General features: G+C 31.6%; 1 protein-coding gene across 1 annotated transcript in view; it reads right to left on the bottom strand.

Moving 5' to 3' along the window:
- SLC12A2 (solute carrier family 12 member 2) overlaps positions 1–22,777 on the bottom strand; it is an 87,401-nt gene that overhangs the window by 24,605 nt on the left and 40,019 nt on the right. Inside the window, exons 6-15 of the mRNA XM_006913342.2 lie at positions 22,242–22,352; positions 20,346–20,454; positions 15,736–15,863; positions 15,536–15,620; positions 12,442–12,593; positions 7,398–7,505; positions 6,219–6,342; positions 5,028–5,129; positions 3,536–3,691; positions 2,163–2,262 (exon numbers count right to left, since the gene is read on the bottom strand). Of these exons, the coding sequence (XP_006913404.1) occupies positions 2,163–2,262; positions 3,536–3,691; positions 5,028–5,129; positions 6,219–6,342; positions 7,398–7,505; positions 12,442–12,593; positions 15,536–15,620; positions 15,736–15,863; positions 20,346–20,454; positions 22,242–22,352 (1,175 nt within the window). The remainder of the gene's footprint in view (positions 1–2,162; positions 2,263–3,535; positions 3,692–5,027; positions 5,130–6,218; positions 6,343–7,397; positions 7,506–12,441; positions 12,594–15,535; positions 15,621–15,735; positions 15,864–20,345; positions 20,455–22,241; positions 22,353–22,777) is intronic.

Below are 22,777 nucleotides of genomic sequence, written 5' to 3'. Positions count from 1 at the left end.
GCAATGTGTTAAAGAAACTAAAATAAGGACTGACTTAAAGTTTGCATATAAGCAACGAGATAAACCCAAATTATTTCCATCACCATGATGAGCAGCTGTCTCTGTCCCTCTCCAACTCTGTTAGGCCAAGGCTTACTTGCTAGAGAGGGCCTCTGGTCTGGGGTACACCAGCAACAGCTGAGGGCAGAAATAGCTACTTTAAATTGGGAAATCAGAACAGTTATACTCTGTACCGTGAGATCTCTGGAGATCTCTAAGCTCCTTTCCCATTTGGCTCTCAAACTATAGTAGCCAGGAATTTATCAACAAGCAGAAGATTAAAAGAGTCTTTTCTGGGAAATCTAGTCAAATCAAAAACAGAGAGCCTTTAAGATGACTTAACTTTCTCAAAGAACCAGCAAAGCCACATTAATCTACATTAAGGGCTTCACAGACAAGCCCCACCCACCAGCGCAGAGCTTCCCTGGCGAAGGATCACAGATAAACTAAGACAAAGCTAAATATAAGAACCTGAATTAAAGAAACAGGAAACAGTGAGAAAGACACTTCAAGGAAATAGAAACTACAAAGTGAAGGAAACAAAATCTTTCAGCAAGTTGGGTGAAGGCTGAGATAGTGGTAAAGTTAAATAAGAAAAAAAAATTTTATTGGATCCAGAGAAAACAAAAAAGCTGTATAGGAAAAAGCAATCATAATTTACCACATGGCTCAGTTCTGAATCATGTTTGAAAAGTCATAAAAATATAAATACCAAGTATGATCTAAACAAAATGACGGTGTAAAAATATTCTAGGAGGATGAGATAAAGGGAAGGGTGCACGTGTGTGGTGAGTGCATGTGGATACAAGACATCAATAGATAATGCCTAAAATTAAAAATTAAAAAGTCCAATAAGATAGGCAAGTTGAGAATATGAAGTAGATACTGAACAAAACAGCTAAGAGGTGAAAGTGGCTGCCTGTGGTATGACAGAAATAGGAATATGAGAAGTGGGGCACATACTGATTTTCATGACAAACCTGTTTTTCTTCTTTAAAGTATGTTCATGTATAATTCTGATGAAAATTTTGAAAGCCATACACAAAGCAATATTCAGATGATGTATTATAGAACTGTACACTTGAAACCTATATATTAACCAATGTCATCCAAATAAATTTAATAAAATAAAAAAATAAAAGGTAATAATACTGCACCCAGAAAAAAAAGCCATATTGGAATAAAATCTATTTTTATTTATTTATTAAAAACATATTTTAAAAAATATTCTCATTACTATAATAAGCCAACGCAACAGGTGTTTGTTATTGACAAATTAACTTTGACTCTTGGATATACTCTTAGTTCTGGAATACAACTTTTTACGTAAAGGAATAATTTCTATTTTCTGCCATACTTGGCATCAACAATCTAAAATGCACTGAAATTAAAGTTTTCCTCCCAGAGCTCTCATGCCTTTTTCTTTTTCTATTTTCTCTCTACTCCAAAGCTGAAGATCTCAAGGAACTTTTCATTTTAGAAAAAAAAGAGGAGGGAGATCCAAATGAGTAACGAGAAAAATACACACAGACTTTTCTTACTGGGAGAAATTTGGTACAGCAATTCTTTTCTGGTGCTTATTCGCTCTTAAATTAAGAAATAGTTTTTAAATTGATGACTGATTAAACTATTATAAGATAAAATATGAAATCATTTATTGAGAAAAATAGTAATAAAGAGTCTTTAAGGCATTGCTTTTTTATTATTAAGACTGGTTTCCAGTTAGCCAATGCTGAGAAAGAAGAGACTAACATGAAAATATTTAGTGCCTTAATAAAGTTATGGATTTCATACTTAGTAGTTATATAACTTCAGTGGTCACAAAGAGAAAAAATGGTTCACTTTATGATACCTGCCATTTAAAAGTCTTCAAATGAGAGACCTCTAAAACTTGCATAACATTTTTCTAAGGCAGATGATAATTTATCTCTTTCTAAAATTTAGAACTAAGAAACCTCAACCTTGCTTTTGAATAAATTGCCCAAGTCCAACCAATCAAAAAATGCTCTATGCTTTTAGAGAACTTTTCAAGAAATATCAGCATATAAAAACGTTACTGAACGATAAGTGAAGACCTGATTGTCACCCAAGACAAAATGTCTTTATATTACCTTACCGCTTACCTGAAGTTTTTCACATGGTCTTCCACTCCAGAAAGACGAATCGAATGCTGCAGTGCATTCAGGTAAGTCAGGGCTTGTGTAGACGATCCCCAGTTCACATCTGTGGGAGGACAGTGTTCATGCAGCATAACGCCAGTATTAGCAACCAAGCATTAACCAATTTGAGACGCATGGAGAAGTAAACAATGCTTTCACATTTAAAGTCAATTGCTAAAATAAACTAACACAGTTGGAACTTTTAATAGTTCAAGTCCACAACATGACTTTAAGACAATGCTAATATGAACTATAATTGCATTTAAAGAAAAAGTACAATTTAGAAAGACTAAGATGACAGGGCTGCAGACATGCTGTGCATGCAATTCAAGAGTATTTCACAAATAAAGAAAACATTATTGTTTATATAGTCAAAAGTTTAAAGGGAAAGTGGCAGATCTCTAATTGTTAAGAAGTACTATTTACAGTACTTAACAGTTTTTTTGAACAAGCAAATTTTATTTCTTATTGAATAAACAGTCTGGATGCCAAATGATGATTTTAGACATTTGTTACTTTAGAGACTTAATAGGCACATTAGAGAAATAATTGCTTCTAAGATGGTTAAAATAATACCTTCTTTGTTCATTTCATTTCTAAAGTCACCTTTCTATTACAAAACCTCATTGTGTCATATCATAATTACAAAATGTTTCCTCACTGTTTTAAACAAGTACATTGCAAGTACTCTTGTAATTTCTTCCTCATCTATTCTATTGGACCAAAATGTTTCAAACCTGTATCACTGGATCTTTCTTCTGTGTTACAGGTTATCATACTGCATATTGGACCAATCGTAGTATAACTTAGCATCATCTTCTTATGTGACAATATACAAACACTTATCAATAAGACACATTCCAGATAATCTTTGACTATTTCCCAATTAAAATATGTTTGTTCAATGTTTTTTGCTATATAGTAAGCTAGTAGGAAGATATTTTATCTTCTAGTATTTTCTGAATTCCATGGTATATATGACAGTAGGTACTAACACAATAGTAGTTAATATATATATGCTCATTAGGGTAATAGCTACTACAGTACTAACAAATCTAATTCTTTCCAAGAATAATTTTAAAATATATAGAGTACAACAGAATGTTAATTATGTGAATTTATTATTTTTCTACAAATAGGATTAGTTCAGTTTAATCTATAGGTAAGAATGAAATGCCATAGACTAAAAAGTCTTGTAGTAATTGTTTCATTAAAACTACATGTATTTGGAAATGAAATATTTTTTAAGTATCAAAAGATAATGCTTAGATATGAAAAGTAACAAAGAACTTCTAGATGTTTCTAGCTTGAAAGACTAAATAGAAAAGATTACTGACCTGGTTTTTTGTAGGTAACATAAATATACAGCCCAAGGACTATCACATATGTTAGCAACGCAGCCCACCAGTTAATGACAAACATCACTATGCAACAAAGAATTGCTCCAATAAGTGATATCCACATGTTGTAGTATTTGAATGCAGGACGCCATCCTAACAATAACAAATAAAATAGATAAATAAAAGTCACTCACATGTCTCACCTGCTTTAGACAATGATACATACATATGCACAACTTTGTGGCTGCTATACCGAAAAGAGCTTTAAATATTAAGTATGTGGCTAATATATAACAGTAAAGTCATAGACCATTATTGATCATGATTTAATTTCATAATTCTTGATGGCCAGGAAGAGAGCACATCGATTTACTTCCACATTATTCTATCTTACAAGTTTTGTATTCAATAAACTCTTTACCAAAAAGTATAAATCAACCTACCCTAGTGAATGCAAAAAACTAAAAAAAAAATTTAATAGTTTTCAAACTGAGTCCTTGACAGTGTGGCTTTATTTTCTGATTTTTAGCATGAGACATATCCATCTTCTAATGAATACACAAAACAGTTCAAACAACATATTCTTGAGAATTGTTAAAAATTCATCTCTTACTAAAAAAAACAGTTGATTATAGAAACATATATAAACAATAAAGTTTATATATTTTAACTAAACTTTTAATTTTGAGATAATTGCAAATTTGCACTAAGTTGTAAGAAATAATAGAGAGATTTTGGTTACCCTTTACCTATTTCTTCCAATAACACCTACCATACTACATAAAACAATACTACTATAAAACAATACTACAATATCACAACTAAGATATTGATATTAATACAGTCAAAGAGTCCAACACAAGGATCCCTTGAGTTGCCCTTTTATAGCTACACTTACTTCTAAAATTTATATTCTTGAAGTAAAAACTAAAACTATGATGTTTGTGTCCTAAGTTCCTATACTTTATCCTGTTCTGTTCTGAGAGACTTTTAGATTCTTAAAAGGAATAGCACTTTCATTCCTTCACTTCCTTCCTTGCTGTCCAACTACTGTCATGGTTTTTAACAGAAAGCCCATAACCAAAAGTATATGGGGTATTTTTCAGTTGATAAAGACCCCTTACATTAGAACTCCACAGAATTAACTGTGTTAAAAATATTTCTGAACAGGTTAACCATATCATAATGTTCTTATTTCTGAAATAGAAATCAGCTAAATAAACAATAAAAACAAAAAAGCAAAATAATTCATAGTGTCAGTCAAAATTTGAGAGTTATGCTATCTTAAATGCTTTGAAAACAAGAAACAATTTTACAAGTAAAGTTCATGACAGAGATCTTCAAAGACTTTCTTTATTTGACTCAACTGTAAGAGCAGACTGAGCATTGAGCTAATCTCACACATAACATCTTTAAAATGTGTTAAAGTTTTATCTTCTCTAAGATCAGATACTGTTACATTTATAAAACTTTTAAAACGTAAAATCACCTGGAGATTTTGCAAGTGATGCATGGAATACTGAAAAATTGATCAATGCATAGGATGCAAGGAAGAAGTTAGAGATGATTGGAGCAATAACATTCAGTTCAGCTGCAAAAAAAAAAAAAAAAACAGGAGGCATATTATTAACAGAATAGACATTTTTTTACTTTATAAAATCATAAATTATTTCTCATCTTTACATAATGGCATAATGAATACTTTTATATCCACCATACAGATTTAATAAATACATTTTGCCATATGTACTTTACTTTTCATAAATCAAATCTTATGAACACAGTTGAAACCCCCTTTCTACCTCTCCCACAGTTGGTATATTCTCTTCCCAATGATATTGTATAGTTTTACTACATATACATATAGTCCATAACCATTATGTAGTACTGTTTTGGGAGTTTTAATTAAAAGTTACATAAATAGTATCATATCATATGTATTATTCTGCAATTTTATTTTTTAGATTTTTTATATTTGAGATTCATCCATATTGATATATTAAAGACGTTTATTCATTTTTTTTTACTGGTGAATATTATTATTCTGCAGTTTGATTCTTCCATTGATAGGTATTCAGGTTGCTTCCATTTTTCACTATTATAATTACTCTAAAAAGATTCACTTACACGGGCATATATGCAAGTTTCCATAGGGTACATATCCCTAAACAGAATTGCTAGGTTGAAGGAAACTTTACTAAATATTGTCAACTTGTTCTCAAAAAGAAGCTATGCCAAATACATTATGTGAGAGTTAGTTTTCACACCTGGTGGCATCATCGGACTTTTAATAAAAGTGGAGTGTCTTCTTTAACAGTGTAAGACCCACTAGCTCACTTGTGATCAGAGGCAAAAGTGCCAAAAATTAGATCAGTGGAGACTCTACCTTCGGGGAGAAATTGGAAGGATTCCTTTTCTTTATGCTAATATTGTATTTGTTTTAGGGACAAGAACCTAGGAATTCTTTCCAGCCCTAATGAAGACTTAGTGATAGTAATAATTTTAGCAAATATGTATTGAATGCTATTATTTGCAGTTTTTAAACACTTTCATTTGATCAGAAAGAAACTAACTTAGTATACTAGGCAAAGCAACATTTTATTTCTAATTTATTCAATATTTAGAGCTAATATTATAAATGTACCAAAATCTATGTTAGCACACCATTTATATGACTAACCAATTAAGATGAATCCAAGTGCAATTAAGAATGTTAAGATGTAGCCACGAAGAGGTTCATTATTTTTCCCATAACCTTTAGCAAACATCTGGAAAGCTGGGTAGATGTTGTCCTTACACAGAGCCTAATGAAGAAATGTAAACGATAAAATGAAATACATTGAAATTAGGCATACAGATTTGCTTATAGTTAACAACAGGTTAATCAGGAATGGGACCCACATTTCTAATTCTTTCCCCTGTCTCATATGGCTTCACCTACAAAGTGTAAGGGAGATTCAAACACTTCAAGAATCAGAACGGTAGTTGGTTTAGAATACCAGAAGTTTTTATCCACCTTACCCCACCCCCATGTTGAAATTCTTTTTATGAAGAAGGAATCAGAAAAGCCAGCATACGAAGGGAAGAAATTTGGAAGCTTGATAAGTATGACAGAGGTTATGTCCTACTTTATACCAAGTCCAAATCCTAAACTTAAAGCAGATAAAAATCCTAATTGTAGAACTTAGTCATTTTTCTTGAAACAATACTAAAAGTTGTTTTAAGAAATATATTCCACGCCTTTTCTGTACTAACTGGCTACAACTACAACATTAAGAACAAAGCTACAGAATCAATATTTCATTTATTTGATTCAGTAATAAAAAATATTTCCTATCCAGTATCAGCTACTTGTTAAATGTTCATTAAAGAGAGATGATAATATTTGTCTTATTCATCATTACACGCTGAGTAATTAACACCATGTGTGGTACATATTAGGTATTCAAATATTTGTAAAATAAAACATTTAGGTTAGCATAATGCTAATAGAAAGAAGATGCTTTAATTCTTCTGACAGGGTCTTGGACCACACACCTTATCTTTAGTAAGAAATTATAAAAATTTATACTAACAGAATATGTCAAAAAACCAAAAACTCATTGCTACTTCCAGAAAGACAATTCAAAGACTACACACTGACAATATGTAAATGCACAGATGTTTACATAAACATATTCACATTCATATGCATAAAATTAAATATACCAGTCTTGATATGTATGTATGTGTATATATCATATATATATATATATATGGGGTTGACAGAAGAAAACAATTTAAAAATATTAACAATCTTAAATTAAAATATATTACCTAACTCCTCCTTTAATAAAGCTTGTAATATGAAAATACTTACCTGAAATATTTTGGGAGCACTCACAAGGGATGCCAATGCAGAAGAAAGCGTGGCTGAAAAGATACCTGCAGAAATTAATGGTGCAAATCCCGACACCATGCTCATTACCTTAAAAAAAAAAAAGTAATAAATATGAAAAAGTAAGTCTTAGGAACAATTAAAAAAAAGAACACTATCCTATATATCATTACTATTCTAATGAAGGAGACTAATACTAGGGAAATTTTAACAATAATAAAAAATAGTAGTAATTGTTACGTGCCTTCCAAATTTCTGAAACAGATTTACTATTAATTCTTACCTTTAAAAAATCTTTTTATTTTGTAAATTTTCAAAGACACACAATGGCAGAGAAAAGAGGATACTGAACTGCCAAGTAAACATCATTCAGTTTCAACAATGACCAACTCAAGGCCAATCCCAACATTATTTTGAATCAAACTACAGATATCATTTTATGCACAAATGTTTCAGTATTTACCTCTAATGGGTAAGAACTTTTAAAAATTGTAACTACAGAGTCATAGTCACAGCTTAAAAACTGAATAATTCTTTAACAGCCCAAATAGCCAAGTAGCGTTTGAATTTCCCAAACTGTCCCACTTTTGTTTTAAATAGTTTGTTCAAGTCAAGATCCACAAAAAGATTATACTTTACTTTTGGTTGATGTGTCTCTTAAAGGTCCTTTTCAGTCTACAGGTTCACCTTTTCCTTTACGTTTTATTATTTTTATTTCTCCTTAAAAATACCCACTCTAGATTTTACTGACTGCATCTCCACTGTGCTATTTAATCTGTTCCTCTCACCTCTGCATTGCCAGTCAACTGGTAGGTAGAACTAGACAGTTAACTGCATTAAATAAAGTACAAGTTTCCTGGTAAGCACATTTCAAGGTGATGCAATAAACTTCCATCAGAAAGGTTGCTTCTTTTGGGGATGTTAAGATAGTAGATTGGTATTGTGATTATACTGGGGGTGGGGGAGTGTTGTTCATTTTCTTTAAAGAGTACTTACTTTTTAGAGCTAAATGTGGAAATATTTCTAGCTGAAAAATTAAAGTCTAGGATTTGCTTCTAAATAATATAGGAAGTGGGGGTTATAAATAAAATGAGATTAATCATGCACTGATAACTGATTAAGCTGGAAAATGTGTATATATTGGGTACATTATATTGCTTTCCATATCTTTGTACATGTTCAAATATTTCCTTATGATGAAGTTTTAAAAAAATGGATTGATTACCTAGATAATGAGAAGATAATTAGATACATCCAAATTGAGGAGTACAATACAAAATAACTTGCCTTAACTCTTCAAATGTCAACATTCTGAAAGATGAAAATAGGCAGACTGGGAACTCTTCTAGATAAAAGGATTTTAAAATACCATGATAACTAACTGCCATGTGTGATCCTAGACTGAATCTTAGATGTGGGAAAAATAGCTATAAGGACATTACTAGGACAAGCACAAAAATGTGAATACGGAATATATATTTAGATAACAGCATTTCACCAACATTAAATTGCTTGAGTGGGATAACTGTACTGTGCTTGTGCAGAATATTTTAAATACTTCAAACTCTCATGTTGTGATGTCTACAATTTATTCTTATATTTTTGAGGAGAAAAATAATATAATTACATAGAAAGATGAGCAAATGGGGCAAAATATAAATAACTAGTCAATGTAAGTGAAGGGTAGGTACACAGGTATTCACTGCACTGTTCTTTCTGCATCTTTGAAATGTGTCAAAATACTAAATTGAGGTGGAAAAGCTGTTGATGGATTCAGATACTGTCACCTTAATCCATCCATTATAAATTTCACTGGTAGTGAATGATGATCATTCACTAGAGTCATTACTTCATTAGTAGAGATTTACCTTTCACTTTTATTGACCAAGAGCATGTCAATTGAGACCAAGGAGATAAGGAAATGAGGCCTTAAACTATTTATGACTATCATATACTTGACTATAATTTAATACTTTAAATCGGATGTAAAATTACCTGGCCATAATAGGAGTATATAAACCACCTTATTTCATTTAAATGTCTCTCCCTGTATCTTTCACAAAACTTAAGGTTAAAAATGAAGAATACATTTAAGTGTTTTACAAACATTAGCATGACTTCTCTGAGAATCTCAGGGAGAAAAAACTTGAAATCATGATTTTCTATTCAGCCCTTTAATAACAATTTCATAGTTACATATATGCCATGCATTTTTCAGGATCACTATTTTCCACAATTACTAGTACTAGATTATCTAGCATTGCCAACCCTATTTTTAGGAAATAAGATCGTAAAGGATATAGAAGGTGGAGCAAGATAAAAATGAGCAGACTTCATTTCTGCTGAGTACACTTTGAGGAAAAAATTACATTGTCTCTCCTCCATAAGCTCTAAATTGAGGTACATAATACACCCTGTTTAGTATCTGGAAACATTATTTGTCAAGTTTCTTGTTTTCTAGTTACATATTTACCCAATAACCTTTGCATTTCCCACCATTTTATGATAAAATATAAGTAGCAAGGATAATGATAATAATATAAGTAACGGTAATATCAGTGTTGTCTACAATATATAGTGGAAACAAAGAAGAAAAAGAAACGATGGTTTTGTCTCTAAAAAAAAAGGAAAAAAGACAAAAATCTAATAAAAAATGAAAAAAAGGCCAACTAAAATGATTGGTGAAATTTTGTGAGTGGGGTACATGTGTTGTACCCCATAAGGTTCAAGAAAATCTTCAGAGCAAATAGATTTGGACATATAAGAAGAAAAAGGAGGTGTATTCCAAGCAGAGTGAAACAACAGATATAGAACAGAGTAGGGTCAGTGTGTGTCATGTGTACTTACACAAACACACCATGACTGGAGTCCAGTCCGAATAGAAGGCAGTGGGACATAAGTTTGGGTATGAAAGGCTTTGACTGACAGAGCAAAGATGCTCACATTTTGTTTATTAAGCAATGCCTAGTCAAAGGTTTCAGAGGACATTAAAATATAAAACTAGAATAAGAAATATAACACTCTATGTATATTATATACATAAATATAATGTATAAACTTAAAAATTTAAGACAAATAAGGTAGACCAAATCACTTTTCCTCCTGAAATATGAAAAGTCAATTATATGCAAAACAGCAATATAAAGTGTGGCTTTGTATAGGCTTCATGATGGAGACTCCAACTTACAGGCTCCTCAGTTATAGCCTCCATACTTCATTCTCCAAATAACAATTTATATTTTCACAAGATTTCCCCACCCCCACACTATGTATCACGTTACAAAGATTTTTAAAAAATGTATTTACTTAAATGAGAAAAGCAGCTTTATGTATACCAAACTCCTCTTTGCTTGAACGAGTCCATACTAGACTTGGCAAAGACAACTCACTTTTCTATTTGAAGGCAACAATGCAGAAATCTGATTGGTATTTTCAGTCCCTGGGCAGAGACCAGCATTTGTGCCTTTCATACACAATATCAATGTCAGAATTGGCCCGAATCATTAGCTGGACATGAATACTTTCTTTCATTCTTATGATTTTGCCTAGTCTTGTGACTAGAAAAAACAAACTCCTATTACATAATTGGGTTCAATATTTAGAACCACTGAAAGTGTAGTCAATTGCTTGAAAACTACAACAGAAAATTATAATAATGCCATTAAAATTTAAGTTACAAAATTTTATTATAAAATTTATGTATTCCACATAAAATTTATAGTGTTCTGAAATATATCAAATTCCCAACTATTCTGTTTATTGCTTTTACACAATACTGGAAAAACACTACGAAGCAACATTTTTATTTTTTACATTTAATTAGTAGAACCATCTAATCTATAGATTTGCCACAGAATATTTTGTTTTAATCTGAATCTATACCTTTGTGTCTCTTCCTTCTAGCATCCTAGGACTTATCAAGCAATTTTCAAAATTATCCTCCCAATTTTAGTAATTCCCTCTCCCCTTATAAAATCTTAGCTCAGTTTCTAAAAACACATAAAGTTTATAAAAATTTCATTTCACTTTCAGTACCTTATAGGACTGATATTCTCCAAATACTTGAGATTACTAATCTTTACATAGTTCATATTTTAAAAGTTCACAAACTTTCAAGCATCCATTAAGGATTTAATTCTGTTGTTAAACGGTGGTTTAGGATGACCATATGGGCCATATCTAATAAAATAACACTATTGATACTGATCAATACTTTTCAAAAGGGTATTTATATATATATATATAGCAATTATGGAGACACCTCTAATTAGAAAACTGAACTCATTTTAATTAGTATGGATTTAAATTGCTCACAATAAAAATGAAAGACTTAGGTGTACAGAACTTGTATTATGAAACCTATACAATGCTGATGAAAGAAAAAAGCTCAAAGGGAACAGAAAAACATACTGTGTTCATGGATTGGAATACTCAACATAGTAATGGTCAATTCTCCCCAAACTGACATACAAGTTTAAGGCAGTTCCTATCAAAATCCCAGCAAGATTTTTTATAGATAAACATAAGATTAGTCTAAGATTTATATGGAAAAACTAAAACAGCTAAAACATTTTTGAAAAAGGATAAAATGGGAAAAAATCAATCTACGTGACTTAAGACTTATGTAATTACAGAAATCGAGACGGTATGGTATTGGTGGAGGCATAGATACAAAGATCAATGAAACAGAGAATTCAGAAATAGACCCCACAAATATGACCATGTATAAGATGCTTCTGATGCTTCTTTGCTTTCTGAAACAGTATACTACATATATTATACTCTATTATAAAAAGTGTTACCCTTGGAGGCCCTTTCGCTCTTAAATGGCTTTAGATTTTACCCTTTCATCTTTTTCTGTTTGCTCAATTAATTATCTACAGTCTTTTAAAAAAGACATCTAGGTATAAAGTAACAACAGTCCTCCTTTCTAAGTTATTGCTGTAATCTGAATGGTCCGATTTGATAGCAGTCTAACCTCTAGACAAATACAGAATGTCTGTTATAATATAAATTTGATGCTCACCTGGAAGTTGTTCATTAGGCCATAGGGACAAGGATTACTTTTACAATAAGAAAAGTCAAAGTTTAATTTGCAGGCTGCAGAAGTACAGTTTGTTAGCTCTGTTACAATAGTGTCATTAACGTTCCCCGTGGCATCCCGAACAACACACGAACCTAAAGCACGAATGACAATGAGAACAAAAAATACAGCTAATATTTATATTCATTTCAAAATTACATATACCAATAAAGAAATTATGGGACTGACTGTACATACTTGCTTATAATAACATACACTGCATTTACAGTTAAGATAGCTTTACAGGGAACAGAATTTGGAAAGCATCATGGTCCCCAGTATTGGTCCCCAATATTTAAGTAGTAAAATGGAACCTTATAAGGAGTAGTATTTATACATATATACTTAACAACCTTGTAAATATAAGTTGTGAAAAATGTATATTTACAAAACTATTTCCTGGCCTCTTTGGTTAAGATGTCTTTTTAACCAAACATGAAAACATTGTGTTGAAAGAGTTCCAAGTGGCAGAAATGTTTTCTATACTCCAAATATTTTATATTTGAAACCTGTCAAAAATCAGACTTCAGGTAATATCTTCTGTGAGGGAAACCAATTTGAACATTAATGAAATATAATTCTACTTACACCTTTGTCTCAGATAAGTCCACCCTGATAATAAGAAAATATATGGTATCTGAGATTTGCTTAAAAATGACTTATGGGGCAGAGTGAATAGGTATAGATGAAACAGGATTAACCATGTACTGATAATTCTTGAAAATTTTTTTAAAGCTGGGTGAAAGTTGTTAGGCTCATCAGAAAATGCTCTCTACTTTTGTGCAAAACCAAAAACTTGTATAATAAAATTTTGAAAGTTTTCTTGAAAGCACTTCATTATTTGAAATAACCTATGATGTACAAGTAATAGTAATTAACCATTCCTTAGACTGTATTCATGTATTTTTACTTTTTAGCACTTTAACACTATTGTCTCACCATATAGGAGGTAAAAATTATAGCTGTGACATCAAAAACTGAATAAATGGAAAATTAAATTTGATAAGGAGAATATTTTAATTACTAGATCAACTACCTATAGTTCTTTATTCTTAAAATTTCTTCATCTAACTTTCAGAGCAGTGTTTGCAAAACCATGTTTCCTTAAAGGTATTTCTGAAAGCATGGGAGTGTGAAGGGAGAACTGAGCCGTGTCGAGCCCTAAAGCAGTTATGCTTTATATGTTTCATATTTCAAAATATATTTGGGAGAAAAAGGTTCCATTGCTTCGAACTAGTTATACAACCACTGGTGTATTGACCATCTTTACTGGTTCAGCTACTGAATACCCAAGGAGAAAGGGCTACTCCTATTGCCGCAAGGGCTCATGCAGACAGAATAAAATGAATATGAGGACCAGCAGTGTTATAGGGTCAGATAAAAAAACAGAAAAAGTTTATTTGCTCTTACAGATTATTGTCCAATCTGAAACATGATCGGTTATATCATTCTTTAAATTGAAACTAAATTTTCTTTAGTTAGCTTATGTATGATAAATACAAGCATGCTAGGAGTTTTAAGGGAACATAAAAATATTTTGGTAAGATTATATATAAATGAATTTCAAATATTTATGTATAGATTGTAAAGCTAAATGAAATTTAATTCCTTTTCTGTATTTTAATTTAGCCCATCATGACAGTATTATTAGCATTTCTAACTCTATGTTTAGTGAAATTTCAAAATTAAATTGATGCAAATTAGCAGCAGAGTCTATAAAAACAGTTCCATTATTATTTCCCAACAAATCGCTGAATATATAGCAAAAATAAAATTTTCTCACTGAAATACAATGGAAACCTTATACTCTGTAGTCTATGAATTTGGAGTTTGTGATTCTTTAGGTTGGCATTAAACTAAGATTTATTCTTATAGTATGCTCAAGATATTTAACTGTAAAACCTGACTTTTAGAGTTCAGACATTAAGACAATGATTAAATTTCAAAAATATATGTATTCTGGTTAAAGTACATAGTTTTATGAAAATGTACTAAATTTGAGACAATTTATCTACTACTTGTAAATTATATGCAAATTAATAGTTATTAAATTTCTTCTGGACTAGAATGTTTCAGGTAAAGAACCTACTATTATAAATAGCCTTTTAAGACTTTATTTTAAAAAAACAAACCAATATTCACTTTGCCATGAAAACAATTCTTTAAAGCAAGTATGAGTTATCTTTGGTATTGAAATCTCTAAGCTTCTATTCCTTCATCTATAAAACAGGGATTTAGGGACTAGTTGACCATTTAAGACCTTTTAAGTTCTAAAATGCTATGAGCCCATGAATGTAATAAAATGGTTTAAAACCATTTTCATTCAATTTAGTAAGACTTTAGAGAAAGATTTTTCATTCAATGTAGTATGTCTTATTCATCAAAATCAGTTTTTATGGTAAAAAATGCCAGATACTGCTTAATGGCCTTGAAATAATCTTCATATAATGAAATTACATAAAAATATTAAATAACCACCATAAACAAAGCATTTACTTTTACCTATAAAGTTTTCTATAAATATACTCAGTGAAATTTAAGAGTTTGCAGATAAGATTTCACATAAGTTTCCTATTTACTTTAATAAAAATCCTGGAGGAGTCATAGAGCATTTGGTGGTTTAGAACAGGGGTTCCCAACTCCTGGGCTGCATACTGGTACCAATCCACGGCCTGTTAGGAACCAAGCTGCACAGCAGGAGGTGAGTGGCAGATGAGCCAGTGAAGTTTCATGTGTGTTTGCAGCTGCTCCCTAGCGCTAGCATCAGTGCCTCAGCTCTACCTCAGATCATCATACATTAGATTCTCATAGGAGCACCGGTTCCTGGTTCCAAAAAGGTTGGAGGCTGTTGGCTTAGATGTCGATAAATCATTACTAGTTTACTTAAAACTTTTTTTTTTTAATTAAAATATGCAACTCCATGTTTTTTATTAAAATATTTCTGAATTTAAAAGTCAGAAATATGTCATGAAATAACTATTTATAGTATGTACATCAAAAATTTCTGAAACACATAAAGAAATGTTAGGTTCTTTACCTACAGATACTGCAATTCCCATGTAAACCACCGTAGTAATTAAAATGGCTAAGAGTGTTCCTTTAGGTATGGCTGACTGAGGATCCTAGAAGACAAAAAGATATTTTTTAAGGTCTGTCTTTAAAAATAAACATATGTATACCATTTTAAATATATAATCAATACAATACTTTTAAATATATAATCAATACAGTACTTACTGCAAGATCACCTGAGATATTTGCTCCAGCCAGAATACCAGTTGCAGCAGGAAAAAAGATAGCAAATACAGAAAAAAAGGTCTCTTCCTCTCGAAAATCTGGTCCAAAGTTCTCATTAAATATTTCAGCTGTAGAGAACGAAATGTTTTTTGGCAATTAGTGAATAGCAGATTAGACTATAATAATTTAGGTCAAGAGTAAATGCTATGTATGATCTCTGACTTTTCTTGAAGTAACTGGTAAACTTTTAAAAACTTTCTAATTCAAGTATTAGTATCTCTCTTTTTTTGTAAGGGAACAAACAGTTTACAAACAAAAATGATTTGACCTGGTCATGCCCTACTATTTTGTAGACCTTAATAATTAAGTCAAGCACCTCTAATTTGATTGTTGTCACTAGACAAAATGTAAAGCAAAGCGTGGATTAACCCCCTCAATCTCAGAAGTCAAAAGAAATGAGAAAAGAAAATAAAAGGAATGTCATGCTAAATGAACAATTTTTTCCTTCCATCCAACTTCTATATTATATGTACAGCTTTCTCTATTTCGTAGTGGTGACCTTTTTGATTTTTGAGGTCATTCATCAGGTTTCCAGATAATTTTAGCTAAGATAAATTAGGTAAAGGCCCTTTTCACTTCAACAATAATGAACGCTTCAAATAGTCCTGCTGTTTCCATCTATTCTTACAGGTCCTGACACTAAAACAACGAATTAACTGTCATTTATCCAACCATCCTTCCTTCCTTCATTTTATCCATTAATCTTTCCTTCTTTCTTTTTTTCTTTCCTTCCTTCCCTTCCTCCCTCCTTCCCTCCCTCCCTTCTTCCCTTCCTTCCTTCCTTCTTTCCTTCCTGAAAAGGGGGTGAAAGTATACAAAATTCTAAATATATAAAATATAAAATTTTATATTTTATCCTAAACATAATAGAAAGCCAACATAGGCTTAGATACATGCAAATAAAATGATGTGATTAAGGCTTTTGTGGATGCTGTGTGGGCAATGGACTAAGGCATCAACATCTGAAACAGGGAGACCTTAAAAAGTTACTTCAGTGCTTCAGTCTAGTGAAGGGAGAATAATGTACTGATTAGAGAAAGATTAGAAAGTAAGGGGCAGGTAGAAAACACTGAGATCCTGGTTTCATCCACATACTGAAATAGAAAAGTCTGAGAAGGATTAGGTAGGACATATATCTATATATGGAGTTTAAAGGAGAGATCCAGGAATAGAAACATGTCAGTCTCTTGAGAGCATCTGGAACCATGAGTATACATCAGCAAAAGAAAGAATATAGTTAGACTCTGTGCAACTTTGACATTTAGAGGACAAAAGAAGAGAAGGGGTAATAGGACACTAAAACGTAGAGTAATAGACATAGTGACCATTGTGACATCAAATAAAACAAGAAAAATACTTCAAGGAGAATGGGACAACTAAGTATATGTCTGCTACACAATAGATCTAGCACCATGGGTCATGACTTTGACAGACAGAAGCCAGAGAAGGGTTAAAAATGAATGAAATCAAACTATTTGATGGGGAATAGGCTCTGTACAGTCTCAAATTACTTATTAATTACAAAGAAGAAAATGACAACCTCACAATAAAGAAACCTCTTAGGTACCACTTTGACCAAGTCATCAAAGTTAAAATCATCAGTGATGGGAAAATCTGACATCATGTGAGTCTCCTAATGTGACGACGCACTGAGGAGGAAACATCATCCAGGTGGTGTTCCTGGCAAAAATGAATAACCTGTGGACTCCCATAGCTCTTTATTATACCTCTCTTTTGGCACTTTACCATGTTTTATTATGAATTTAGTTACGTATGTATCTACCCAACTAGAATATAAGCCTTACCAAGATAAGGACTATGTTGTGTTAATCTTTACATTAACCAAAGTGTCTATACAGAGTCTGCTCATAATGAGAATTCAGTAAAAAGGTTGTTTGAATGACCAAAAGATAAAAAAAAAAAAAAAAATTAATGAATAACCTAAATCTATGTAAATAAATCAGGCAAACTCAACTGTCAGGACTTGTTCTTGAAAAATGTCAATATCATGAAAAACAAAAAAAAAGCCTACAGAGCTGTTTCAGATTCAGAGAGATTGAAGATTATGTAAAGGCCATTTTTTAAAAAAAGGAGAATGAAGAAATATGATGACTGAATATAACACATGATCATGAATGGGTCCCTGGAATAGGAATAAAAAAGTTGCTATAAAATTTTTTATAGGGACAACTGGAAAAATTTGTATATGAACCATATGTGCCAAAGTTAAACTTCCTGAATTGTCCTTTTCCGTAGCAGATATCTGCTTAAGTTTAAAGATAAGAAGTCATGATTTCTGCAAGTACTTTCAAAAGGTTTAGCAATCGTAGTAATAATAATTAGATATATATGGAGTGATAAAACGAATGCAGCGGAAAAAGAAAGACAATAAAAAAGTGATCATTGTTGGTGAATCTATTGTGAAAAGTTTAAGAAATTTATTGTATAAATTTTTCAAATTCTCTATAAGTTTGAAATTACTTTGAAATAACAATAAATGAGAGGTATAGATTTGAGAAATTTGTCTATGAAAGGGAATTGGGAAATGAGATGGTAGCTCAAGGAGAATAAAAGAGACAGCATTTTCAGGATGGGACTTACTAGAACAAGTTCATGAACTTATATATGTGAGAGTTTTGATGCAGGAAAGAAAGTTGATTATTATAGGATAAATGGCTTTGATAAAGTAAAAGAAAGGTGATCTAGAACACAGCAGAAGCATTGGCCTTTGATGAAAGACACATCTCATACCAAAAAGAAAAAAGGAAAGAGGGAAAAATGAATACCCTCTATTAGGTAGTCATTTGACCTGACAAGTTTATCAATATTAGCCTGTTTACTACTGACACTGCTTTAGTATAAAGAATAAGAAGAGAGCCAAGCAATATCAACCACCAAAAAAGAGAAGTCACATTCCAAAGTATATTTAGATTTATTTACCTCAGATTGAGATACTCAGATGTACTACTTAAATACAACATAAATTACTACACTAGCTAACTATGTAATACTTTTTTAAGTTGCCAAGGATCTGAAAAAAAAAGCAAAATAAAAAATGTAGCCTAGAAGATGTATTTGTAGATATTTTTAAATCAATTAAAGTATAAACAAAAAATATTTAATTATCAGAAATATTTTTAGAAGTATCATCCACTATAATTTTTAATACTTCTTTTAGAAATAAAAGTGACAAAAACAAATGTTCAAAAACACATATTAAAAAACTGAAGTAAAAAATCGTTCATAATAGAAGAAATGTCACAAATATAATTTATGAGAGCACAAAACACAGAAAATTATCTACCTAACCGATGCCACTTTCACTTCTGGCATGCCTAGCAGACACCACTTCTCCCAGTCCAGGAATTCAGGAATTTAAAGCCCAGTTTAGAAGTACACATGAGCACTAGTAGACAGAACAGACATCACACTATCAACCCAGGACCAGTAGGCAGAAATAATAGGTGGGTGTCAGTTAAGGTAAGTGCCTTAAAACAATTTGTATCAGAAAACTGCCCAGCCAACTAAGTCAGGGTCTGGTACAGGCCAAATCAGTACTACTCACAAATGACCCAAGAACTGTGTGCTGTCAACCTGCCAGACAGCGAAAAGATCAAGGGGTTTATACCAGAATGTAAGTCAACTAGGTCTATAGGCTCTACAGTTTAGTTAAACTTTCTTTTTTCCCCATGTATGATTTTCTGAAGGAAGAAGTACACTGATTTACATTCTATATCTTTATGAGTACTCCGGGCTAACCAACTAAGGAGAAGTAAAGCTAGGACTTTTCTTCTAGAGCTTCAAAGCAAGGAGTTTTTATCAACTGAAACAAACCTGTTACCCTAAGTGCTAAGCCTCTCTGATGCTAATGCAACTATTTTTTCCCACTTTCATTTTATTTTGTGGAGATAGGTTCAAGGTTCAGAGTTGCTCAATTAAGCAGGGAGAAGATGGAAAGTGAGGGTTCAGGGAGGGTGGGGAAGATACAGAGAGATCCTTTAGGAAATAATAAATAAGTCAATTTCACCAGTAGTGACAATTAGATGCAGAATGAAAAGGGTCACAGAAGATGAAAACTGTAGAAAAGTCTCACACAATTAATGCAAACCATAGAAAAACTTAACCTGCAATCACAAAGAAACTAATATTTCTAGTTATTTTCACAGTTTCACAGTCTCAGGTACTTTTAGACTTGTGCTGAAATACAACTAAAACAATGAAAAAGCCACATCCAACAAGTTACCTTTCAGTTATAAATTCCCAAAATTAGTAGAGAACTAAAGTACCTTTCCTCAGTAGCACTGATTTATTTTTTACATTCTATTACCTTTTGTTATTAATAATGAAAAATGAAAGACATAAATAAGTGATTTTTTATTCCAATTGTAACACACATAAAGACAAAACTGAATTGAATTGTCAAATTAGTGCAAGTCACTACACCAAACTCAATTACATTATAAAATATCTAAAATGTACTAAATTTATTTACTAATAGAATTGTATTGTATAATATACACATTTAAAAATATTCTATCTTTTTTACTTACACTTATAACTAAAGAAACCTTTGGGCTTCTTGCTCTCCAATGGGATAAATGTTCCTATGACGAAATCAGCAATAGCAAGTAGCAGAATCACCAAAAGAACAATCTGAGCCTGGAATTTTAAACATTAAAAATCAAAATCAAATCTCATATCTATACATTGATTCAGTTTCACTAGAATATAACTTCCATGGGGGAAGGGATTTCAGTCTTGTTTCCTCAGTACTTCAAACAACATCAAGCACAAAGTAGGTGTAGAATAAATTTATTAAATGACCAATCTTTAAAGAACTATCCTAAAATGCTCAACGCATTGAGAAAAAATGAGTAACAAAAGTAGGATCATGCCATATATTTCTCAAATGAATTAACGACATGCATCCCCACAAATCATAAAGCACTATAAATTCAAAACACTGTAGGCTTTTCATTCTATATATCATTCTTTCCTTTCTCCTCCACTGCATAGGACAATCTTGACATGGAGAACATATTTGCAACGATCACAAGTTTTATACCAAGTCCAAACACAATGCTGAATATATGTCGGCTACAGGGAAATAAAAGAAAAAGTACAGAAAGAAGACAACACCCAGGACGGGGATTCAAATAGCAATGGGGCTGAGAGACAAGAACAATCTATGAGAACTACCACTTCTCCTCTTCCACCCTTTTTTCATTTTGTTTTGTTTTATTGGAACACAACGACATGTAATAATATATCAGTTTCAGGTATACAACATAATGATTTGATATTTGATTATAAGGTGAAATGATCACCGCAATAAGTCTAGTCAACATCCATCGCCATACAGTTATAAATTTTTTTCTGTAATGATAAATTTTAAGATTCGCTCTTTTAACCAGTATTATTAACTATTGGCACTATGCTGTACATTACATCCCATGATTTATTTATAACTGGACGTTTGTACCTTTTGACTACCTTCACCCATTCTGCCCACCCCCTGCCTTTCCTCCTCTACTCTTAACTTGCCAATAAAATTGGGCAGATACTCATGAAAAACTGTCATTTGTGGAAATAAGAACAAATTATATCTAATCGTGTCCAGGTAGTATGAAATTCTATTCTTTTCAGTAAAGCAAATTTGTTAAATGTTTAAGTAAATGATTTAATTTTATACTAAAGAGTTAAATAACAACCATAGAAAAATAATTCTTTCATACTTTCCTAATTTTTGATCTGGTAAATATTATCATAGCTCACATATAGCAGAAATCTGTGATTTTATACAATCTACAGAAATAAACATGAAGAAACCCTAGAAGGGACTTTGAGCTGGTCAAAAGCATCTTTGTGGGTATGCATTACTCAGGAAACAGGAGCTGTACTGTAACATATTCTCTCAAAAACACAGAAATATATTTGGATGCTCTGACTACATGTTAACACTTGACTTCAATTTTTCCCAGAAACACTGGTATTGACTTTAGTAGTCATGATTTCTGAGATTTCAATAGTAAGGGGCAAGATTAGCTTCTCTCATCCCTAACGGGCACTAACTTATTGCCTCTATATTTATTTAAATGAACTTTTAAATAAATTACAAAGCCAATAGTTTAATTTGGACTACCTAATACTGACCTGGACATTTCTATATAATGTAAATTAAGAATAGGGGACGAGAGGGGAGGTAGGGAGTCAAAAATTTAGAAAATACTGTATTTAAACTGATAGGCTATCTCCAAATATTTCCCATTTGTCGATTAGAAAATAACCTTATACATAAATTTCTCTGAAAGTGGCCATTTAGGAATCTAAATATCTAAATATCAAAATCTAAAAATATTACCACGCTGTATAGCATTCCTAAAACAAAAGCTCTGTAAGTTCATATATTAAATATTTACAGATATTCCAATGATACCATTACTCACTTTTGCTTCCCACTCCATTCCAGCTACTGAGATACCTAAAAGGATCACCACTGTAATGGCTCCAATAATTCGAATATCATTGATTTCATCTATCATAAGTATGGAATGTTCCTAGAAAAAGAGAATTATAAATGTAATAAGCAATATTAGTTATTTTGGTTAAAGTCTAATTCTTTTTAAACATTTTAGAGAAAGTACATACAGTGCCTTACATGTAGAAGTTGAACAAATGCCTATTTAACTACGAACAGAGACCTAAGGAAAAGGAATGAATAACTATTATTGAGATGCCATTCAGGTATCTGATGACATCAAAAATATGATCAAATGAATAATGCTATATTTAAGGCAGACACAATAAATCAAAAAGAGAATTGCTAACAAGCAAATAAAAATAATATGACTAAATAGCACTAATAGGATTTTCTTAAGTTATATAGCAGAAATATATTTTGATGTATTTATTAGTGAACTCATGCTTTAAATGGTCTTAGGTTCGCATAAAGAAGAAATGGATATACTTTCATGCAGTTGTC

Source organism: Pteropus alecto, unplaced genomic scaffold, assembly GCF_000325575.1.
Source record: "Pteropus alecto unplaced genomic scaffold, ASM32557v1 scaffold20, whole genome shotgun sequence".
Lineage (NCBI taxonomy): Eukaryota > Metazoa > Chordata > Mammalia > Chiroptera > Pteropodidae > Pteropus > Pteropus alecto.
This window is presented reverse-complemented; position numbering and strand designations above follow the sequence as displayed.